This window comes from Grampus griseus (genome assembly GCF_964374135.1).
Source record: "Grampus griseus genome assembly, chromosome: 1".
In the NCBI taxonomy this organism is placed as follows: domain Eukaryota; kingdom Metazoa; phylum Chordata; class Mammalia; order Artiodactyla; family Delphinidae; genus Grampus; species Grampus griseus.
This window is the reverse complement of record NC_139017.1, coordinates 181,981,095-181,998,214: the sequence shown is the minus strand read 5'-3', so window position 1 is coordinate 181,998,214 and position 17,120 is coordinate 181,981,095. Positions and strand designations below refer to the sequence as shown.

General features: G+C 62.5%; 2 protein-coding genes across 3 annotated transcripts in view; one reads left to right on the top strand and one right to left on the bottom strand.

Moving 5' to 3' along the window:
* The first annotated feature begins 344 nt into the window (after positions 1 to 344).
* PRXL2B (peroxiredoxin like 2B) lies at positions 345 to 3,655 on the top strand. Of its 2 annotated transcripts, XM_082679329.1 has the most exons (7): positions 345 to 476; positions 710 to 914; positions 1,850 to 1,901; positions 2,410 to 2,473; positions 2,557 to 2,632; positions 2,927 to 3,045; positions 3,539 to 3,655. In XM_082679329.1, the coding sequence occupies exons 1-7, from the start codon at positions 414 to 416 to the stop codon at positions 3,560 to 3,562; spliced, it is 603 nt and encodes a 200-aa protein (XP_082535455.1). In that variant the 5' UTR covers positions 345 to 413; the 3' UTR covers positions 3,563 to 3,655. The 2 variants fall into 2 exon arrangements, with proteins under 2 accessions (XP_082535455.1, XP_082535456.1); XM_082679330.1 differs by lacking the exon at positions 2,410 to 2,473.
* Positions 3,656 to 5,130: 1,475 nt separating this feature from the next.
* The window catches only part of MMEL1 (membrane metalloendopeptidase like 1), a gene marked incomplete at both ends in the record, with an annotated part of 31,872 nt that continues 19,882 nt past the window's right edge, over positions 5,131 to 17,120 (bottom strand). Inside the window, 15 exons of the mRNA XM_082677564.1 lie at positions 5,131 to 5,379; positions 5,826 to 5,921; positions 6,462 to 6,527; positions 6,625 to 6,758; positions 7,232 to 7,351; positions 7,558 to 7,616; positions 7,896 to 7,999; positions 8,369 to 8,452; positions 8,870 to 8,968; positions 9,373 to 9,501; positions 10,708 to 10,801; positions 11,158 to 11,294; positions 15,326 to 15,415; positions 15,498 to 15,632; positions 17,045 to 17,110. Coding sequence (XP_082533690.1) covers positions 5,131 to 5,379; positions 5,826 to 5,921; positions 6,462 to 6,527; positions 6,625 to 6,758; positions 7,232 to 7,351; positions 7,558 to 7,616; positions 7,896 to 7,999; positions 8,369 to 8,452; positions 8,870 to 8,968; positions 9,373 to 9,501; positions 10,708 to 10,801; positions 11,158 to 11,294; positions 15,326 to 15,415; positions 15,498 to 15,632; positions 17,045 to 17,110 — 1,662 coding nt within the window. The remainder of the gene's footprint in view (positions 5,380 to 5,825; positions 5,922 to 6,461; positions 6,528 to 6,624; positions 6,759 to 7,231; positions 7,352 to 7,557; positions 7,617 to 7,895; positions 8,000 to 8,368; positions 8,453 to 8,869; positions 8,969 to 9,372; positions 9,502 to 10,707; positions 10,802 to 11,157; positions 11,295 to 15,325; positions 15,416 to 15,497; positions 15,633 to 17,044; positions 17,111 to 17,120) is intronic.

The following is a 17,120-nucleotide window of genomic DNA, read 5'->3' as shown; positions in this document are numbered from 1 at the left end:
GCATTCTCATGGATTTTCAAGATGAAACAAGACCACGGGAAAAGCTAAGCCCTCGGACTCCTCCACCAGATGGGACCCCCACCGCTCCGTCGCTTACCACCCCGCACTCCACGACTGACCCCGCCCCCAGCCGGGCGCTGCACTCTGCGCAGGCGCACCTCCAAGCTCCGCCCACTATCAGCGGCGCCATTGGCTGACGGGCTCATGCATATACAAAACGAGTGCCCGGGAGCCTATTCTGCTTACGGGCAGCTGCGGTAGGCGGGACCGGGGCCGGGGCCGGGGCCGGGGCGGAGGGGGCGGGCCGGGGCGGTGGGGCGTGTCCGAGGCGGAGCCGGGCCGCGCGTCGCACTGAAGGCTGAGCGGACTGCTGGAGAGCGGGCTTGCTGCTGGTGTCCGGGGTGGCAGTCGCCATGAGCACGGTGGACCTTGCCCGCGTGGGCGCGTGTGTCCTGAAGCACGCGGTGACCGGGGAGGTGAGGCTGGACGGGCTCAGGGTGGTGGGTGCGCCCCGGCACCTGGCAGCGGCATCCGAGGCTGGCGCTGGGGCACAGGGCGGAGCTGGGGCGCAGGCTGGGCGCGCAGGCTGGGCGCGCAGGCTGGGCGTGCGCGGCGTTGGCCGGGGGCACGGGGCGCGGGAGCGGGGCCGGGGGTGAGGACGTGCGCACGGGCGGTGGTCCGACGGCGCCTCTCACCCGCCCCGGCGCAGGCCGTGGAGCTGCGGAGCCTGTGGCAGGAGCAGGCGTGCGTGGTGGCCGGCCTGCGGCGCTTTGGCTGCATGGTGTGTCGCTGGATCGCCCGGGACCTCAGCAGCCTGAAGGGGCTCCTGGACCAGCACAGCGTGCGCCTGGTGGGCGTGGGGCCCGAGGCCCTGGGCCTGCAGGAGTTCCTGGACGGTGGCTACTTCGCAGGAGGTGCCTGCACTCCCCACCCTCCTCCCCCTGCGGCCCCCCCTCAAATGCCCAGCCCGCCCTCAGACCCCTCCTCAAACTCAGGGCATTCACTGCCTCCTTCTTGCACAGCCTAGGCCCTTCTCTCTCCAGGAGCAACCTTGATAGGCTACTGTGTCCCCTCCCCTCCCCTCCCCTCCCTCCCCTCCCCTCCCCTCCCTCCCCTCCCTCCCTTCCTCCCCTCCCTCCCTCCCCTCCCCTCCCCTCCCCTCCCCTCCCCTCCCTCCCTCCCCTTCCTCCCCTCCCCTCCCCTCCCCCTTTCCCTCCCCTCCCCTCCCCCTTTCCCTCCCCTCCCCTCCCCCTTTCCCTCCCCTCCCCCTTTCCCTCCCCTCCCCTCCCCTTTCCCTCCCCTCCCCCTTTCCCTCCCCTCCCCCTTTCCCTCCCCTCTCCTCCCCCTTTCCCTCCCCTCCCCTCCCCTCCCCTGCCTTCTCCGGCTGTGGCCTCTACCCGCCTGCCCCAGACATGATGTTCTTCCCACTGTGGAAGGCTCAGTGGTGACTCTGGCCTGCAATCCAGGGCAAAGGTCTTTACTGGGTCAGTTGCCAGCTCCTCGCCTCCCCAGGAGCCAGATCCTGAGCTTCTCCAGATGCTTTCCCCAAGGAGTATCTGGGATCAGAGCTCAGGCTCCGCTGCCTCCCGACCCCACCCCGCTGGACCCCTCCCCTCACAGAGCCCTGGGCCCAGTGGCAGAGTCCAGACAAGTCCTGCTTCTCCCTTTCCACCTGTACCTCTGGGCCTCTGCCTCTCCTCTAACAATGGGGACAGTCAGCCCTGCTCTGCCCCTCCTGGTCCTTGGTGGGCGAGCTGGGTACCAAGGGTGGACAGAAGGCCGGATGCAGGAGGGTGGGCCAGGGGGGCAGGTGGGCCTGGGACACCCACCTGTGGCCTCTACTTTTCAGAGCTCTACTTGGATGAGAGCAAGCAGTTTTACAAGGAGCTGGGCTTCAAGCGGTGAGCTGGGGGCTCGGGGCTTCACCGCTCCCTTCTTCCTCTTCTCCCCTCCCTCTCTCCCTGGCCAAGCCGGCTCTGGGGCCATCCACTGCTCCAGCCAGCCCTGCTGGGCTCTCTTTTGGGTGCCGAGTGTCTATTATGGGCTGTAGGTTAGGCTTCTCACCCAGGGCCTCCCCACAACTGGCTGCAGAGGGCACCTGGGCCTAGTGCCCCAGTCAGGGGCCACCCTAGCCACCTCGGGTGCATCTGTCACCGGCTGGCTGCCTCCTCTGATTGGCAGTGCCAGCTGAGCCGGCACCCCCGGGCTCACCCAGTCCACACTCCCCACACCCTCTGTGGGGCCCCAGGCCTGCCAGCCCACAGGCTGGCTGCCCCGTGCCTCCTGAGCCCCTGGTGAGATGGGGCGGGGCCTGCTTGTGGGAACTGGTCTGTGCAGAGACTGGGGGCAGGCGCTGGGCTGTCTTTGGTGAAGAGGCAGAGCCTGGACAAGCCAGCCGTGTCTCGGCAGGTACAACAACTTGAGCGTCCTGCCGGCCTCCCTGGGGAAGCCTGTTCGTGATGTAGCCGCCAAGGTTTGTGACGGCCAAGGTCGTGTGGGACTCAGGTGCAGGGCCTTCTGTCTGGGACTGACCTGGGCCTGCTCCCCTCCCCCCAGGCCAAGGCTGTCGGCATCCAGGGCAATCTCTCCGGGGACCTGCTGCAGAGCGGAGGGCTGCTGGTGGTCGCCAGAGGTGGGCCAGGGGCGGGGCATCAGGGGCCACCGCAGGGTCACGGGGTCGGGGGTGCAGGGCCACGTACTCAGGTGGGAAGGTCTTGATGAACTTGACCCTGCCCTCACCCTCCCTCCCTCCGGCTTACTGATCTCAGCACAGTTACCCCCTTAGTGGAGTGGCCCAGCTCTGAGTGTCATCCTAACTGGGCGGGGTGTGGCCAGAACAGCTCACTCATCTCAGTAACCAGGTGGGATAGTGGCCACACAGGGGCACCCTGACGACGCCCCCCCCCCCCCCGCCCGCCGGCTGCAGGTGGAGACAAAGTGCTGCTACACTTCGTCCAGAAGTCTCCAGGTGACTACGCCCCCCAGGAGAGCATCTTGCAGGCCCTGGGCATCTCTGCGGAGGTCTGTACCAGTGAGCCGCCCAAGGTGAGCCCAGGTCTGGGGCGGGCGCTGCGCCAAGAATGCTGCCCCCCCCCCGCCACCTGCACCACCAACCCCTGGGTTGAGCACTTGCTGTGGCCAGGTGCTGAGCCAGACCTTGTTGGCTTTAGGTGGTTCTGGGCTCACAGCAGCCCCAGGATGTCACTGCCACCCCACTTTGCGGTGACGGGCCAGGGGCAGGGTGGCCAGATGGGCAGGCACAGCAGGGCCCTCTCCAGGGGACAGGGGGCTGGTCAGGGGCTGCAAGGCAGAGGAGGGGCCCGTCCTCTCAGCCTGGGAGGGCTGGGGTTTGTCCCAGGTGACCGTTGCCCACGTTAGTTTAGCATGGTGCTGGTGGTCTACCTCCTGTGCCCCGAATGGAGGGGACTGTCCAGCACACTCCTCCTTCTGCTTGGGCCACAGACCCGGAGGGTGGGATCCGCTGCTCTTGGCCCCGGGGAGTGTGGCCAGGCTGACGGGGCCTCTGCTGGCTCCGCAGTGTGATGAGGCGTGCTCAAGGTGAAGGCCCCGGGCCTCCAAGGATGTGAGCGGCGTCTCCTGCCCTGGGCACACTGGGAGCTGGATGTGAACAAATTCCAGAATCTCTGGGCTGGGGCTCAACTCTGCCTGGTCTGCAGGCAGCGATGAGCATTAAACTGCACTTTCTGGACAGTGTTTCTCCATTGCCTCTGAATCTTGCGTCCTTGGCAGCCCTGGCCACCCCGGCCTTCATCGCTCTTGGCTTCATGCAGGCCAGCGGGGCGGTCATGCCTCCCGAGGCGGCACCTTCCCTGCTAGCAGAGTCGCTTTCCCTGGTGGGTTGTTGTTGGTGGACGCGCCCCTGCAGCCTCCCTGGAGACCTCAGGCCTTTGGCACATGTGGGTCAGGGGTCTGAGAACAGGTCCAGGGTGTGGGAGACGAGGGTGGGATGGGCTCCGTCTGATAGTGAGGAAACTCCCCAAGCTCCAGGCGGGAGCCCGGCCCGGAGGGGTGGGAGCTGACTGGGTTTCCAGGGAGGAGATGGTTTCCATTCCACCAGCTGGAGTCTGGGGGACAGTCGGGGACTTTTAGGGAAAGGGCTGCTCTGCCAGCAGGCCCTTTACTCACGTGAGACTTGTCATGTGCGCCCCGCTGGGGGTGGGGGGTAGCCTGGGGGGGGATGTCCGGTTCCCCCGATGCCCCTGTCACGAGGCGGGGAGGTGACAAGCACCTCAAACCTAACAGGTCTAGAGCAGAACTCCTGTCCTGCCCCGTCAGGAGCTCTCTTGTCTGAGTTCAGATGACTTTCTCAGCACCCTCCATGCCCCTGGTCCAGGCCTGGACAACCACAGTGGCCTTCTAGCTGGCGTCCCAGCGTCCCCAGCCCCCAGCAGAGCCTCTCTGTGGTCATTTAAAAACTCAGGGCAGGTGACAAGGTTTAACCGCTCACTGGCTTCCAGTTACACAAAACCCCAAATCCAGATTCTGGGCTGCAGCTCAGATACCCCCGCCCCTCTCCTGGAACTCAGCTCCTTCCTGGGTCAGGATCCCCTCTCCCTACCTGAACTGTGATCCCCGAGGGCGGGCATTTGGGGGCATCGTGGTCATTGCTGTGCCCCCAGCAGAGAGACCCTGGGGAAATTGTCAGGAGCGCCCTGCCATTTCCTCACTTGGCCACCAGCAGTCAGCGGCAGGTGCAGCGGGAGAGTGGGGCACTTTCTCAGGTATGTCACCCCGACGGCCGGCCCTGGGCCCTGCTACACAGACAAGGCAGCCGACTGCTTTAAAGCCTTTACTTAGCTCAAGTCTGAAGCTCGTGGACGTCTGAGGAGGACGCGCTCTGGCGAGCGGGCAGAAGACTGATAACCGTGTCTACAGGGCTGCGGTGGGTGGTGTGGATCCTCGCGGGCGGGCGCGGAGGGGGCTCAGGGCCGGGTCGCACTCCAGGCCGGGCGCGGAGGCCGGGCGCGGCATGGGTGGGTTGGCTGCGGGTGGGTCGGCCGCCAGGAGCGGGGCGCACGCCGGGTCCTCGCTGGCAGCACCGTCTCCGCGCGGACGGGGCATCTCGGGTCGGCGGGTGGGCGTGGGCCGCGCAGCTCGGCTTGGCCTTGGCTACCAGACATGGCATCGCACCTTCGGGTGCATAGGGGAGCCCCGCGCGCAGTGGAACGCGTCTGCGAAGGCGGCCAGGTTCTGCAGCGAGCCCAGCACCCTGCGGGTGGACGGAGGAGCCTGAGACAGCGCCGGCCCGGGCGCGGGGCTCAGGGGCACGGGGGCCACTTGCCTGTACTTCAGGGGGCTGTGGACGTCGGTCTTGATGGACTGGATGGCGAACTCGGGCCGGTAGGACCCGCACCACACCTGTGGGTGCATGAGGGGCATGTCTGCGGGACTTGGAGGAGGGGCAGGGGGATGGGGTGCAGGGGCAAGGAGGACCAGAGGGGATGCTACGGGGGCACCGTGGGCCTGGGGAGGCAGGCGCCCCTAGGGCTGTGGCACGGAGGGAGTGCGGCCTGGTTCCTCTCTGGGCACAAAGGAGTCCCGTCAGGACCCCCGCTGCTCCTTCTTGGGTGGGGGGAGGGAAGCCAGCGGGTCACCCCTCTCCCTCCACAGCTACGTCTGAATCTTCCCCGGCTCCAACGCCGCCACCATCCTTTCCCTCCAGGAAGCCTTCCTGGCCCACTAGTTCTGGTTCTGCCTGGCTTGCCCGCCAGGGTGTCCCTGGAGGCATGCGTCAGTGGGGGCCCGCCAAGGGTGCAAGTGGGGGAGCCGGTTTCCAGCCAGTGGGGCAGGGGACCGACCCCCACCTGTGCATAGCTGATGAAGAACAGCTGCTTGTCGGTCAGCTGCAGTCCTGGCAGCGGCTGGTCCTTGCCGCCTTCCGCCACCCACTTCAGGTAAGCCTGCAGGCACCAAGCGGGTGCTGGGCCAGGGCCTGCCCTCCTGGGGGCAGCACCGGGCTGGCCAGGACTCCAGGGTCCTTGCATTGGGGCGGAAGGGAGGTCTGGCTTCCGGCCCTCCTCCGGTGGGGGTCCTGCCCCTGCAGCGTGGGGCCTCTGAGAACCCCAGGGACCATCGGTAGGAGCCCACTGCCTGGGCAGCCCGCCACATGAATGAGCGCCTGACGGCCAGTGCCCGAGGCTGCTGGTGCAGGGCTGTCGCTGAGGCTGGCGGGCGTTCAGTGACTGTCACTGCCTTACTTGGCAGTGGGCAGTGGTCTCCCCAGAGCGTGGAGGCCTCAGTTAAGCTTGGGGTAAAGTGTGGGCCTGCCCGCCTGTGGCCGGCAGGCTCCCCCAGGGCTCTGCTGCCTCCCTGTCAGATGAAGGGTCCCGGGATCTGCCTGGGCTTGGGAAGGGGTCAGTCCCTGCCGCGCTGAGGGGCCGTCCCTGCCTGGACCTGGTCGCTCCCCGCCCCACCTCCTCGGGGGCCCTGCTTGGACGCACCTTGTAGGCCTGCCGCACCCCTCCATTGTCTGCGATGTTTTCCCCGAGGGTACTGAAGCCATTCACCTGCAGGCGGGAGACAGGATGGCGGGGGTGCCCGGGCTCCCCAGCTCCGCCCTCCCCCAGGCCAGGGCTGCGGTGTGTCCGGGTGGTGGCCGCTCACGTTCTGGTCGTCGGCCAGGTCCCAGGAGTAGTTACCATACTGGTAGACCATGCACTCCGACTGCTTGCGGAAGTGCTGGGCCGAGAAGTTACTCCACCAGTCCATCATGTTCCCGTTCTTGTCGAAGTTCCGGCCTGGATGGGGGCGGGGGGCTGCCCACGAGGCCCGGCCTGTGCAGCGCCAGCCTCTCCCCCACGTCCTCCCGGGAACCCCAGTGTCTAGAGCTCACGTGAGCAGAGAATGGGCCCCCTGTCACGGGGCTGCTCAGGCCCTGGGGGATGGAAGGCTTCAGTGGTGTCCATGCCATCCCCAAGGTCAGGGCCCGGGGTCTTGGGTCACAGGACCCCAGAGGCACTGTGGACTAAGGAGCCTTGCTGTGGTGTCCACACTCTCTAAACCCCAGGGGAGGGGAGCGCTGGACCCTGGGGACATGGGGCTGCCCTCAGAAGGTTTCGCTGGTCTAGCCCAATGGGAAAGGCAACCTCGCTGGGTGGCAGCTGGAGGCCCCTGGAACCAGGCAGGAACCAGGCGGGGGGCCCCCGCGCAGCGGTGGGAGGGGTGTGTTTGTGACTGGAGGTGCGGCTCTGCCCTCCAGGCAGCCCCGTACCGTTGTCATCAAAGCCGTGGGTGATCTCGTGCCCGATCACCATCCCGATGCCCCCAAAGTTCAAGGCCTGGGGCTGCTCCTTGCTGAAGAAAGGAGGCTGGAGGATCCCGGCAGGAAACACTGTGCGAGGAGGCGGCGGGGGGCGGAGTGAGCTGTGGGCGAGCACACCTGTGCGCCAGGCTCGGGGTGGGTGCACCTCGGCGTCCTGGCATTTAACCTCACGGCCGGGAGGTGAAGGTTATGATCCCCTGCCGCATTTTACAGAGCAGAAAACGTAGGCTCTGAAGGCAAGACGGCAGGGCTTATGGGGCGTGGGGTGAACATACCAATCTGGTTTCGGTTTGGGGAGTAGAACGCATTCACCGCAGCGGCCCCGGTGATCCAGCTGTGATAGACAAGTGGGTCATTCAGAGCCCAGGTCTCCTGGGCCTGCCCTCCAGGTCCCCCTACTCAGCTGGCCAGAGCCCACCCTGACCCATGCACAGCGGTCATGCCACGAGGCCAGCACGGCCAACGGCCAGGGCAGGGTCTAGGCCAGTCCAAAGCCCTGGCTTCTCCCTGGGACCCCAGAAGCAGAGGGCGGGTGCGGGGGGGCTCTGAGTCAGACCCACCGCCCTCCCCCGCTGGCCCATGTGCCCCCCTTCCCCGTGCCCTCCCCACTCACAGGTTTCGGTCCACCTTCTCCCGAAGCTTCCTGAGGCTCCGCTGGGCGCCAGCCTTGAGATTCTGCAGTCCGTTCTCAAAGTACAGGTGCTCCGAGAAGTTCAGCTACAGGAGATGGGTGGGCATGCGTGCGGGGTCCTCGAGGGGCCCGGGGGTAAGGGAGGTCCAGGGCGGCTGGGGACTGGCCTCAGGACTCGCCAGGCAGTCCCAAATGTGGCCCACAGGCTCTGCCTGCAGTGGACTAGGGGCCAAGCCTGGCTCTGTGCACTTACCGGGCAAGATCCAAGTCCCTCCCAGCCATGGTTTCCCCACCTGTAATGGGAGGTGATGCCAGAGCCCCAGCATGCGGCCAGGGGGCTGAGTTACGGACGGAATCCACCCCCGGTAGCTGAGGGCCCAAGGTCCTCGGGAGCTGGCTCAGGGGCGGGTTGGGTTGGGGCCAGGGGACGGTGGGGCTGTGTGGGTGGCACGCACATTGGAATACTCCTCGTCCAGGTGTTTGTTCCCCTCCTCCAGGATGTAGTCGGGATACCCAACCTGCTCCTGGATGCTCATGGCCTAGGGAGGAGATGGGGGCCGGTCCCTGCCCACCCCACTGTGGGCATCCTGGCTTTGCCCCCGCCGTGTGGGTAAGGGGCTAAGGGACTCGCCCTCCTTGCAGGCTGTGGGGAGGCTAATGGGGACAGAGCGTGGAAGGGCTCGACCAGAGACCGACCTTCGCACCCGGCCGCCAGCCAGGGGTCTGGGGTCGGGCCGGGCAGAGCTGCTTGGCTGCTGTCACACCAGCCCAGAGGGGGTCCTGCCCCCTGGGGCCGTGGCCGCCCCCGCGCATTGCTGGGGGGTCTCGCCTCTGCCCGCAGCCCCTTCCTGAGCCCCCCACCCCCAGGCTCACTGCCCTCATCTCTGAAGAAGGGGTGGCGACGATTACCCTGTACCCCTCGCACCGGGGCCACCCTCTCCCAGCCTCCTGCCCACCTTCTCCTGGGCCGCCTTCTTGGATGACTTGTCCATCCAGCTCAGCTCGTCCAGGGTCTCCATGAACACTGCCCGCAGCTGGTCGATGAGCTCTCTGACCTGGCGGAGGCGCGTGACCCTGGTGCCCAGCTGATCGGCATTGGGGTCTCTGCAGGGGGCCGCTCCGAACGTGGTGGGGGGTTGGGGGCGGAATCTGACCCCCTGGGACAGGGTCCCCACGGCAGCACTCTGTCCTGGGTGGGCCTAGGGCCTGCCAGGCCCTGGACCCACACCTCGTACAACTTGCCCCCTTCCCAGGCAGGCCCTCAGGGCTGGGGGTCGGGGCCAATAGCTGTTGGGGGCCAGAGGCCTGGGGCGGGCAAGGCTTCCCCGCATCCCGCTGTGTGATGGGGCGCCGGGCAAACACGTGCTCCCCGGTACCGCTGAGCACACAGGCGCTGCTGGGGCGAGAGGTGCCACGGGCTGGTGTCCCCTGGCCCAGGGCGGGGTCTCCGGGCACGCACCATGTTCTTGCTGTCCCTGGGGAAGGCCTCCTTGACGTAGAGTGAGCCCACGGCGCTCTCCATGTTACTGTTGACGTAGCTGACGCACTCCCGCCAGCGCACCTCCTGTGCCGACGTGCCGTACAGCGCCTGGCACGTTTCATTTCACCACGTTTACCAACGTCTGCTTCCCTGGCCTCGGCCCCAGTGTGCCCAGGGGCCAGTGGGGGACATTGGTGAACTCAGACACCCCCTTTGAACACCGCCCCTGGTGTGGGAGGACCGGGTGTGCAGTTTGGAAGGCTGGGCTCCCGGCCCAGGCCGACCCCGGGGTGCGGGTGCCCTGCCCGGCCCCGAGTTCCTCCTTGGCCCCTGTCCCTGCCACCCTGGCCTGGCTGTCTGGCCGACTCTGCTCTCAAGGACTCCAGCCCTACCCCAAAGCACAGGCTGGCGTTGACCTTGGGGGCCTTGTCTAGCTCAGCCGTGAGCCGCCAGCTGTCTGGGCCCTGGTTTTCCCGTCTCCAAAATGACGATGAGAATGTCTGCCCATCTGTCCCTGGGGACACAGGGCACAAGATGGAAATGTGCCCCCCGTCAGATTTCTGGCCCCCAATCGTGGCCCCCTCGGAGCTCTGCCCAGCATCTGGCCACACGCTCCGGGGCTGTGGGGTTTCCTGCCTCTTAGCAAGTCAGTGTGACTCATTCTCTGTCCTCTGAGCTCTGGGATTCAGCTCCCTTCTCCACGCTTGGCTCGTGGCGTCCTCAGCCCAAGACGGCAAAGCAGGAGGCCTGATTGCCACAACGGCTTCTGCCCCCATCTCCCCGATCGGGGCCGGACCCCTGCGTCCACTCGGCCTGTGCCCCAGCAGCGGCCAGAATGACCACACCAGGCGGGACATCGGACTGTGGTTCCCGCTCTTAACACCCCAGTGGCTCTCAGTGCACGTGGAATCCGCATGCTGCTCTGGCCCATGGTTGCCTCCCCCTCCTCCCCGACCTCATCTCCCTCCTTCCCCCATGTGACCCCGGGGTCCCTGCCCCAGGACCTCTGCACTAGCTGTTTCTGCTCCTGGGAATCTGGCCTGGGTCGTTCGTGCCTTGAGGTCTCCATGGTCGCTTTCTCAGAGAGGCTCTCCCTGCCCTCACCCCCTCCCCTCACATCCTACTTGCTGGTCTTGAAAGAGCAGATTGTGCTTTGTCGATGGCTTATTGTTAGGCTGCCCCAAGAGGGCGTGTCTCATGAGCCTGGATCGCAGCTCTGATCCCAGGGTGGACCTTGGTGCTTGGCCCACAGCAGGTGGTCAGTGTTAACAAGGAAACAGGCCAGGCTCGGTGCAGGGGCAGGGCATCGCTCACCTTGCGGTAGTTTGCGCGTGCATCCTTGAATCTCTGGCTCAGGCTGCTGATGCGGTCCAGGACCAGGCGCCAGACCAGGTAGTTCTGCATGGTCCTGGGGCAGGAGGCAGAGGGCAGCGGATAGAACAGGTGTGCGCTGTTTGCCCAGGGAGAGGGTGTGGTTTATGGGCCCTTGGACAGCAGGCTCCACACCAAACAGAGACTTCAGGGTGGTGGAAAAAATCTCCAAGACGACCCACAGATACATCCTGCCTGCCCCTGGATGACTCAAGGAGGGGTTCGCATCTCTAATGTAAGGTTCCACTGCCCACAAACATTTGACCCCATCATGTCCCTCGCACCTCAGAGTAATGCTTTATGGGGTTCTCTCCTGAGAGGAGGAGCTGTTGGGGATGAGGAGAGAGCAGGGGAAAGATGCTGACACCTCTTGGGACCTTCCTTGAGCCTCACCTGGATGAGTAGACATCGATGATGTCTTCAAGATTCTGGAGGTAGGGGATGCCATAGACCACCACTTCCTCATCTGGCAGCAGCTCGATTTTGACAGAGGATAGCACAGATTGTATGAAGAGAGTCCAGTTAAATCCCTGGAGAAGGAGGGAGTGAGGAGAAAGAGGGAGAGATGGAGTGGTAGACACAGTTCTTGGGCATCCAAGAAACCCAGCCCCCTCTAAAGAATATTCAAAAAATAAGAGAGAAGGTGCAGGTAATCAGAATCAGGAAAAAGGTGGGTGACATTACTACAGAGCCTACAAACAGTGAAAAGAGATTATGGCAATATATTGGAAAATCCAAGTGTAATGGCAGAATTCCTGGAAAAACACAACTCAGCAAAAAATGAAAGGAGATAGAAAATATAAATAGTTTCGTATGTAAGAAACTGGATTATTTAATTTAAAATATTTCCACATAGAAATTTCCAGACTCATCTGGCTTTTCCAGTGAATACTATCTGACATTTAAGGAAGATATACCACTAATCTTAAACTTTCCAGAGAAGGAAAAAAGAGAAAACTCTTTCAACTTGATTTATGAGACCAAGAATAACCTTAATACCAAAATAAGGACATTAAAAGAAAAGAAAACAATAAGCCAGTCTCATTTATGATAATTGATACAAAAATTCTAAGCAAAATATTAGCAATCGGAATTCATCCGTACCTATATAAAATGGATAATGCAACACAGCCAAATTAGATTTACTCAAGGAATACAAGTGTGGTGTAACATTTGAAAATCAATATAATTCACTATGGTAACAATACAGAAGGAAAATCACATGGTAATTTCAATAGATGCAGATAAGGCATATTAAAATTGACTACTCATGAAAAAGATTCAGCAAATCGAAATAGAAGTTCTGTAATCTAATAAAAGGATCTGTACAACAGCAACAGTGGCAACAAACAAAACCCCACAAAATTCTACAGCAAACAAAATTAAATGAAAGCTTGCAAAATGTTGCAAAGCTTTTTTTCTGAGATCAGGAGGGAAACAAGATATCATGGCTTCAGCCTTATGCTGAAAGTCCTAGCCAGTTCAATAAGACAAGAAAAAAATTAAATCAATAAGGATTGAAAAGGGAAGACATAAAACTTATTTTTTACAAAGGACATGATTCTGTGTCTATAAAATATTAAAGGATAAATTGTTAGAACTACTACATGCTTTGAGTAAAATTGCTGTATACAAAGTATTGCTGTATACTAGCAACAAACAATGAGAGAAATTGCAAAATGATACCATTTACAATAATATTAAAAAACCAAGCACCTAGGAACCAATGTAATGAAAGATATGTAAGGCCTTGAAGTAGAAAACTATAAAACTTATTGAGAGAAATGAAAGAAAACATAAAATATATGGAAGTAACTCTATGGAAGTTTCATGGATCAGAAGACTCAACCTTGGAAAGATGTGGCTCTTCCCCAAATTGATGCTTAGATTTCAAGCAATCCTGGTCAAAATCTCAGCAGCATTTTGTGTGTGTGTGTAATTGACTAGCTGACTTTGAGTCTTGCAAGAAAATGCAAAAGATCAAGAATAATTGATTTGAAGAACAAAGTTGGTAGACATCAAAACTTACCACAAAGCTATAGCCATGGAGGCGGTAGGTTCCGGCACATGAACAGACAGACCATTGGAACAGAGGAGAGTTCAGAAATACACACACAGGTACAAACGCACAGACCCAGACATGCACTAGGCACAAGCGTGCAAAAAGGCACTCGGTCTTTAATCAAGTTGGCACACAGCGCAATGGCTGATGGGGGAGTCTTCTCAGTAAATGGTGCTAGGTCATCTGGACAGCCACAAGGAGCAGATGAAACAATTCCTTCTCACTGTACATAAAAATCAACTCAGGGTAGACTGTCGACCTAAACAACCTTGGCGGGCAAAAATTTCTTAAGCAGGACACAATGAACGCTAGCCATAGAGACAGGATCCATCCGTCTTTGGATAAATTGGACTATTTTAAGCCCTCTTTTAAAAAAAAGAACCAGTATGAACGTGTAACAGTAGGCTGCCCACTGGAAAGGACATTTACTACACAGACACTGACCAAGGGGTCACATCCAATGTATTCAGAGAACTAAAAGTCAGTGAGAAGAAGGCAGATATCCGAGTAGTGCAGATGGGCAAGAGACCTGAGCAGACACTTCACAAAAGGGGGCCACTGCTGGCCAATCAGTGTGAAGTAGTGCTCAGGGAAAGTCAAATCCAACCCAGATGAAATTCCGCAACACGTGCATCTGCAACACATCCCTAGATGGGCTAAGACGGAAGGAACGAGCACCGCCAAGCACTGGAGGGGGTGTTTCACACACTCCTGTTGGGGAGTGTACATCTGTATGATGATTTTTGAATGACCTGTGTGCTAAGACCTGGCCACTTCATCCCTATGGACACCTGACAGAAATGCTCGCGCGTGTGTGCCAAAAGACGTGCATGGGAATGAGCGTAGCCACATCGCTCAGAAAAGTCCAGAACTGGAACAGCCAGAGGCCCAGCAAGAGTAGAACGGGAGCACAGCTGTTGAGTGTTCTTAGGATCGATCGCACGGGGATCAGGGTGACTGAGAGGCCGCCGCTGCCCCAGCGAGAGGTGTGACGACGGTGAGAAGTCGTCTCACCTACAGAACGTAGGCGAGAGCAGCCCGGCCCACGCGTGTGGTGGAGGCCGGGTGGTGGCTGCTTTGGGGAGGAGGGCAGGGAGGGGGCTGTGTGGATGGGCTCACGTGTGGCAATTCTAAGCTCTGTGAACGCATTAGAGTCCAGACACCCTGAGCCCTGCGTTCCTGCACGTGGCCACCCCTGCTCCGGGGCATCTCCGCGGCACCTTCTGGCCATCTGCGTCCCCCATTCCTCTCACTTCCCACGTTTGGTCCATTTGCAGGTCCTGCTGTTCTCCCTTCCAAATGAATCCACGAGCCATGCCTCTCAGCCCTTCTGCTGCCGCTGTCCCAGGCCGCCACCTGGTCCCACCTAGGCTGTGCTGCAGCCTCCTGACCCGTCTCCCTGCTTCTGGCCCTCAGTCCTTCCCTGTGTCCTCAGCAGCCAGGTTCTCTTTGCTATGAGTCAAGTCCTGTCCCATCAAAGCCGGTGCTTTCAAAATGGCCCCAGAGGCCCGACACGGCCCACCCTCCCTCCCCGGCCTGGGCTCGGCCCCAGCCGCCCTGCAGCCCCGGCCTCAGGACCTTGGCGCTCACTCGCTGTTCCTCTGTGCCCGCCTTGCCTGCCCTCCGACACACTCTGCAGGCCACATCTCTTTTTCCCCCACCCAAGCCCTGGGTGGGGGGCTGCCTGCTTCGTTTATGGATGGAGTCAGTGCCAGAGCACGGCTGGCCCCTCAAAGTGCCCGCCTGGGAGGGGGCGAGCTGGCGGGCAGTGCGGGGTGGTGTCACGGCAGGCCAGCGCTGGGAGCCGGGAAGGAAGCGTGGGGGACGACGGGGCCTTCTGGGGCGCCAGGTGCGGGATCCCCGGGCAGGGTCCCCCCGAGTTCTCCCGTCTTGTTCTGTGGCTCCAGACACTTAGGTGTTCTGGTCACAGGAAGGACGTTCAGGCCCTGCCTCTGCCGGCGGGCTCCGTCCCCAGCTGCACCGTCTCCCCTGACCTGGGCCTCGGTCGCCGCAGTCAGCTGGCGGTGGCTAGAGCCACGTCCGGACCCTCCTTCCACAGGAGGAGGCCCCTCTGACGGCTCAGGACAGGCTGAGTGAGTGCGGGGCCTTGGGGGGCGCAGGGCTGAGCTCCCCCTTCCCGGGCCTGGCCAGCGGGAGGGGAGGGTCCGAGGGTCCGACCGTGGGGCCCTCTGTCAGGGCAGAGCTGTGCTGGGGCCCCGAGCCGGGTCTGGGGACAGGAAGCCCCGGGCGGGGGGCCTGCCCGATGTGGGCGGCCAAGTCAGCAGCCCCTCGCAGGCCGCTCTCCCGCTCGGAAGACCTGGGACGCCGCAGCCGGCACCTCACAGGCAGGTGGCCCCGCGTCCCCAGGCAGCCAGCTGACACCTGCCGTCCTTGTGTGGACGTGTCCCTGTTTGGGTGACCGGTCCCGTGGGCCCTGCTTGGGGTGGGCGTACTTGAGGCTTAGGGGAGAGCGGCGGGGCGGGTATGGCTGGGGCTCACCTTCAGACCGAACTCGTTCTGGAGCTGTTCCAGGTCCATCCTGTGGTACAGGGCGGTGACGTCGTGCCGCTCCTCCTGTGGGGCCGTGGCCTGCAGCGGGGCGGGTGGTCACAGGGGTGGGGCGGCTGGCCTGATCCCCCCAACCCCGTCCGCCCCCGGTCCGCGGCCTCACGTTGGCCAGCTGCGTCTCCAGCTCCAGCACCTGGGCCATGTCCTCCCGCACCAGGTCGCTGTTCTGGGGGAGGTTCATGTCCGCCCGAAGCATCGTGGCCACCGACGTCATGAACTGCAGGTAGGCTTCCCGTACCTGAGCCAAAGGGTGCAGGACACCGTCTGGCAGCCTCGGGCACCTTGGCCCCCACGGAGCTCTCTGTGGGGGTGGGGTGGGCATATGCCACAAAGCAGCCCTCGGGATGCTCAACGGCTTGGGGGTTCCAGACGGCCCACGCCTCCCAGACCAGGGGCCCTCGGCGCTGGGACTCATGCTGCTGGCAAGCCGGCGGGTGGGAGGCTGTGAGCCCCGTGGGTGGACGGCGCCTGCTCCCCACACCTGCTGGATGGGCTGCTCGCCGACCCACAGCCAGACGCTTAGTGCCGGGCTCCCTGCTGCCTCCCTTCTGTGTGTGACCCCGTGCCCGAGCAGCTCGCACGGGACCGGAGACCTATTCCAGCGGACTGCACGGCTGCATATAAAGCGCGGGGCACACAGTAGGTGCTAGTAAAGACCCAGAGCCGTCGGGCGCCAGGGTTCGGGTGGGCTGCCCTAGCCAGGCTCGCCTAGGCCGGGTGTCAGGAGCTGGGTCCTGAGGCTGTGCGTCCCTCCTGGACCCACCTTCTTGGGGCCTGTCTGGGTGGGGGGGGGGGGTTCCTCATTTGCAGGCAGGGACCACAGAGGCCACGTCTTCCCAGGTACTTGGCATCAGGCTGGGCTGATGCCGCCAGGCTGGTCTTGGCCAGCAGCTGCCGGGTCTGATCCGTGGCTGCCAGGCGTGAGCCCTTCCAGGGGCCCCAGTCCCTGCTGCTCTGAGCTGGGCTCCTTGGGCTGTTCTCCCAGCCCCACTGCCCACTCCACGGCTCCTTCTTTTGGCCACGCTTGCCTTTTCTCTTGGCTGGACCCTCCCGGCCTAGCTCACAGCCCACCTCCTCCACGAGGCCCCCCACACTGCTTCCAGGCCGCGGGCCATGTCACCTCCTGTCTTTCAGTCTGCTCCCTGGCCTTCCCCCCTGACTCCCCCCTCCACACCCCCCGGCCCTGTCCCGCGCGCCTTGCTGCTGTTCGGTTCCCCATCTCTCTTCTCCCGGGTGCAGGAGAAGGGTGGCTCCGGGAGCAGCCTCAGGGCCCGGGTGGCCTGCACTCAGACCTCTACAGGCCACGTGCAGTGAGCCGGCGGTGTGGACCGCAGTCCTGCCCTGGCGAGATGGGGATGGCAGGTGTGCCCCTCGGGGCTGCAGGGCTGAGTGGATCCCCGAGCCTGCCCCTGGGGGTTCAGGGACACCCCTACGATGGTGACAAAGGCACGGGTCCACGTCTGCATGTCCAGCCCTCAGTGCCGGGCTTGAGCCACGCAGGTGGCTAGCTGAGGGGCTGGTGTTGAGCGACACACAGGGAGCCGGGCCACAGGTGGGCCCTGGAGTGACGGGCGGAGGGTGCCCAGAGTGGAAGGGGCCGGCGGGAAAGCGCCAGGCGGGCAGGTCCAGCGTCGGCTGCCCCTGACTCACCTTCTGGTCGCTGCCCTCATTGAAGTAGTGCTCTCGGGACGGCATGCCCAGGGTTGGCTGGTCTATCTGGAGACAG

Excerpts from the sequence above, each read along its gene's own strand:
- PRXL2B (XM_082679329.1), top strand. The coding sequence starts at position 414 with ATGAGCACGGTGGACCTTGCCCGCGTGGGCGCGTGTGTCCTGAAGCAC. Across the intron at positions 915-1,849 it reads CGGTGGCTACTTCGCAGGAG|AGCTCTACTTGGATGAGAGC; the intron begins GTGCCTGCACTC and ends TCTACTTTTCAG. Across the intron at positions 3,046-3,538 it reads GTACCAGTGAGCCGCCCAAG|TGTGATGAGGCGTGCTCAAG; the intron begins GTGAGCCCAGGT and ends CTGGCTCCGCAG.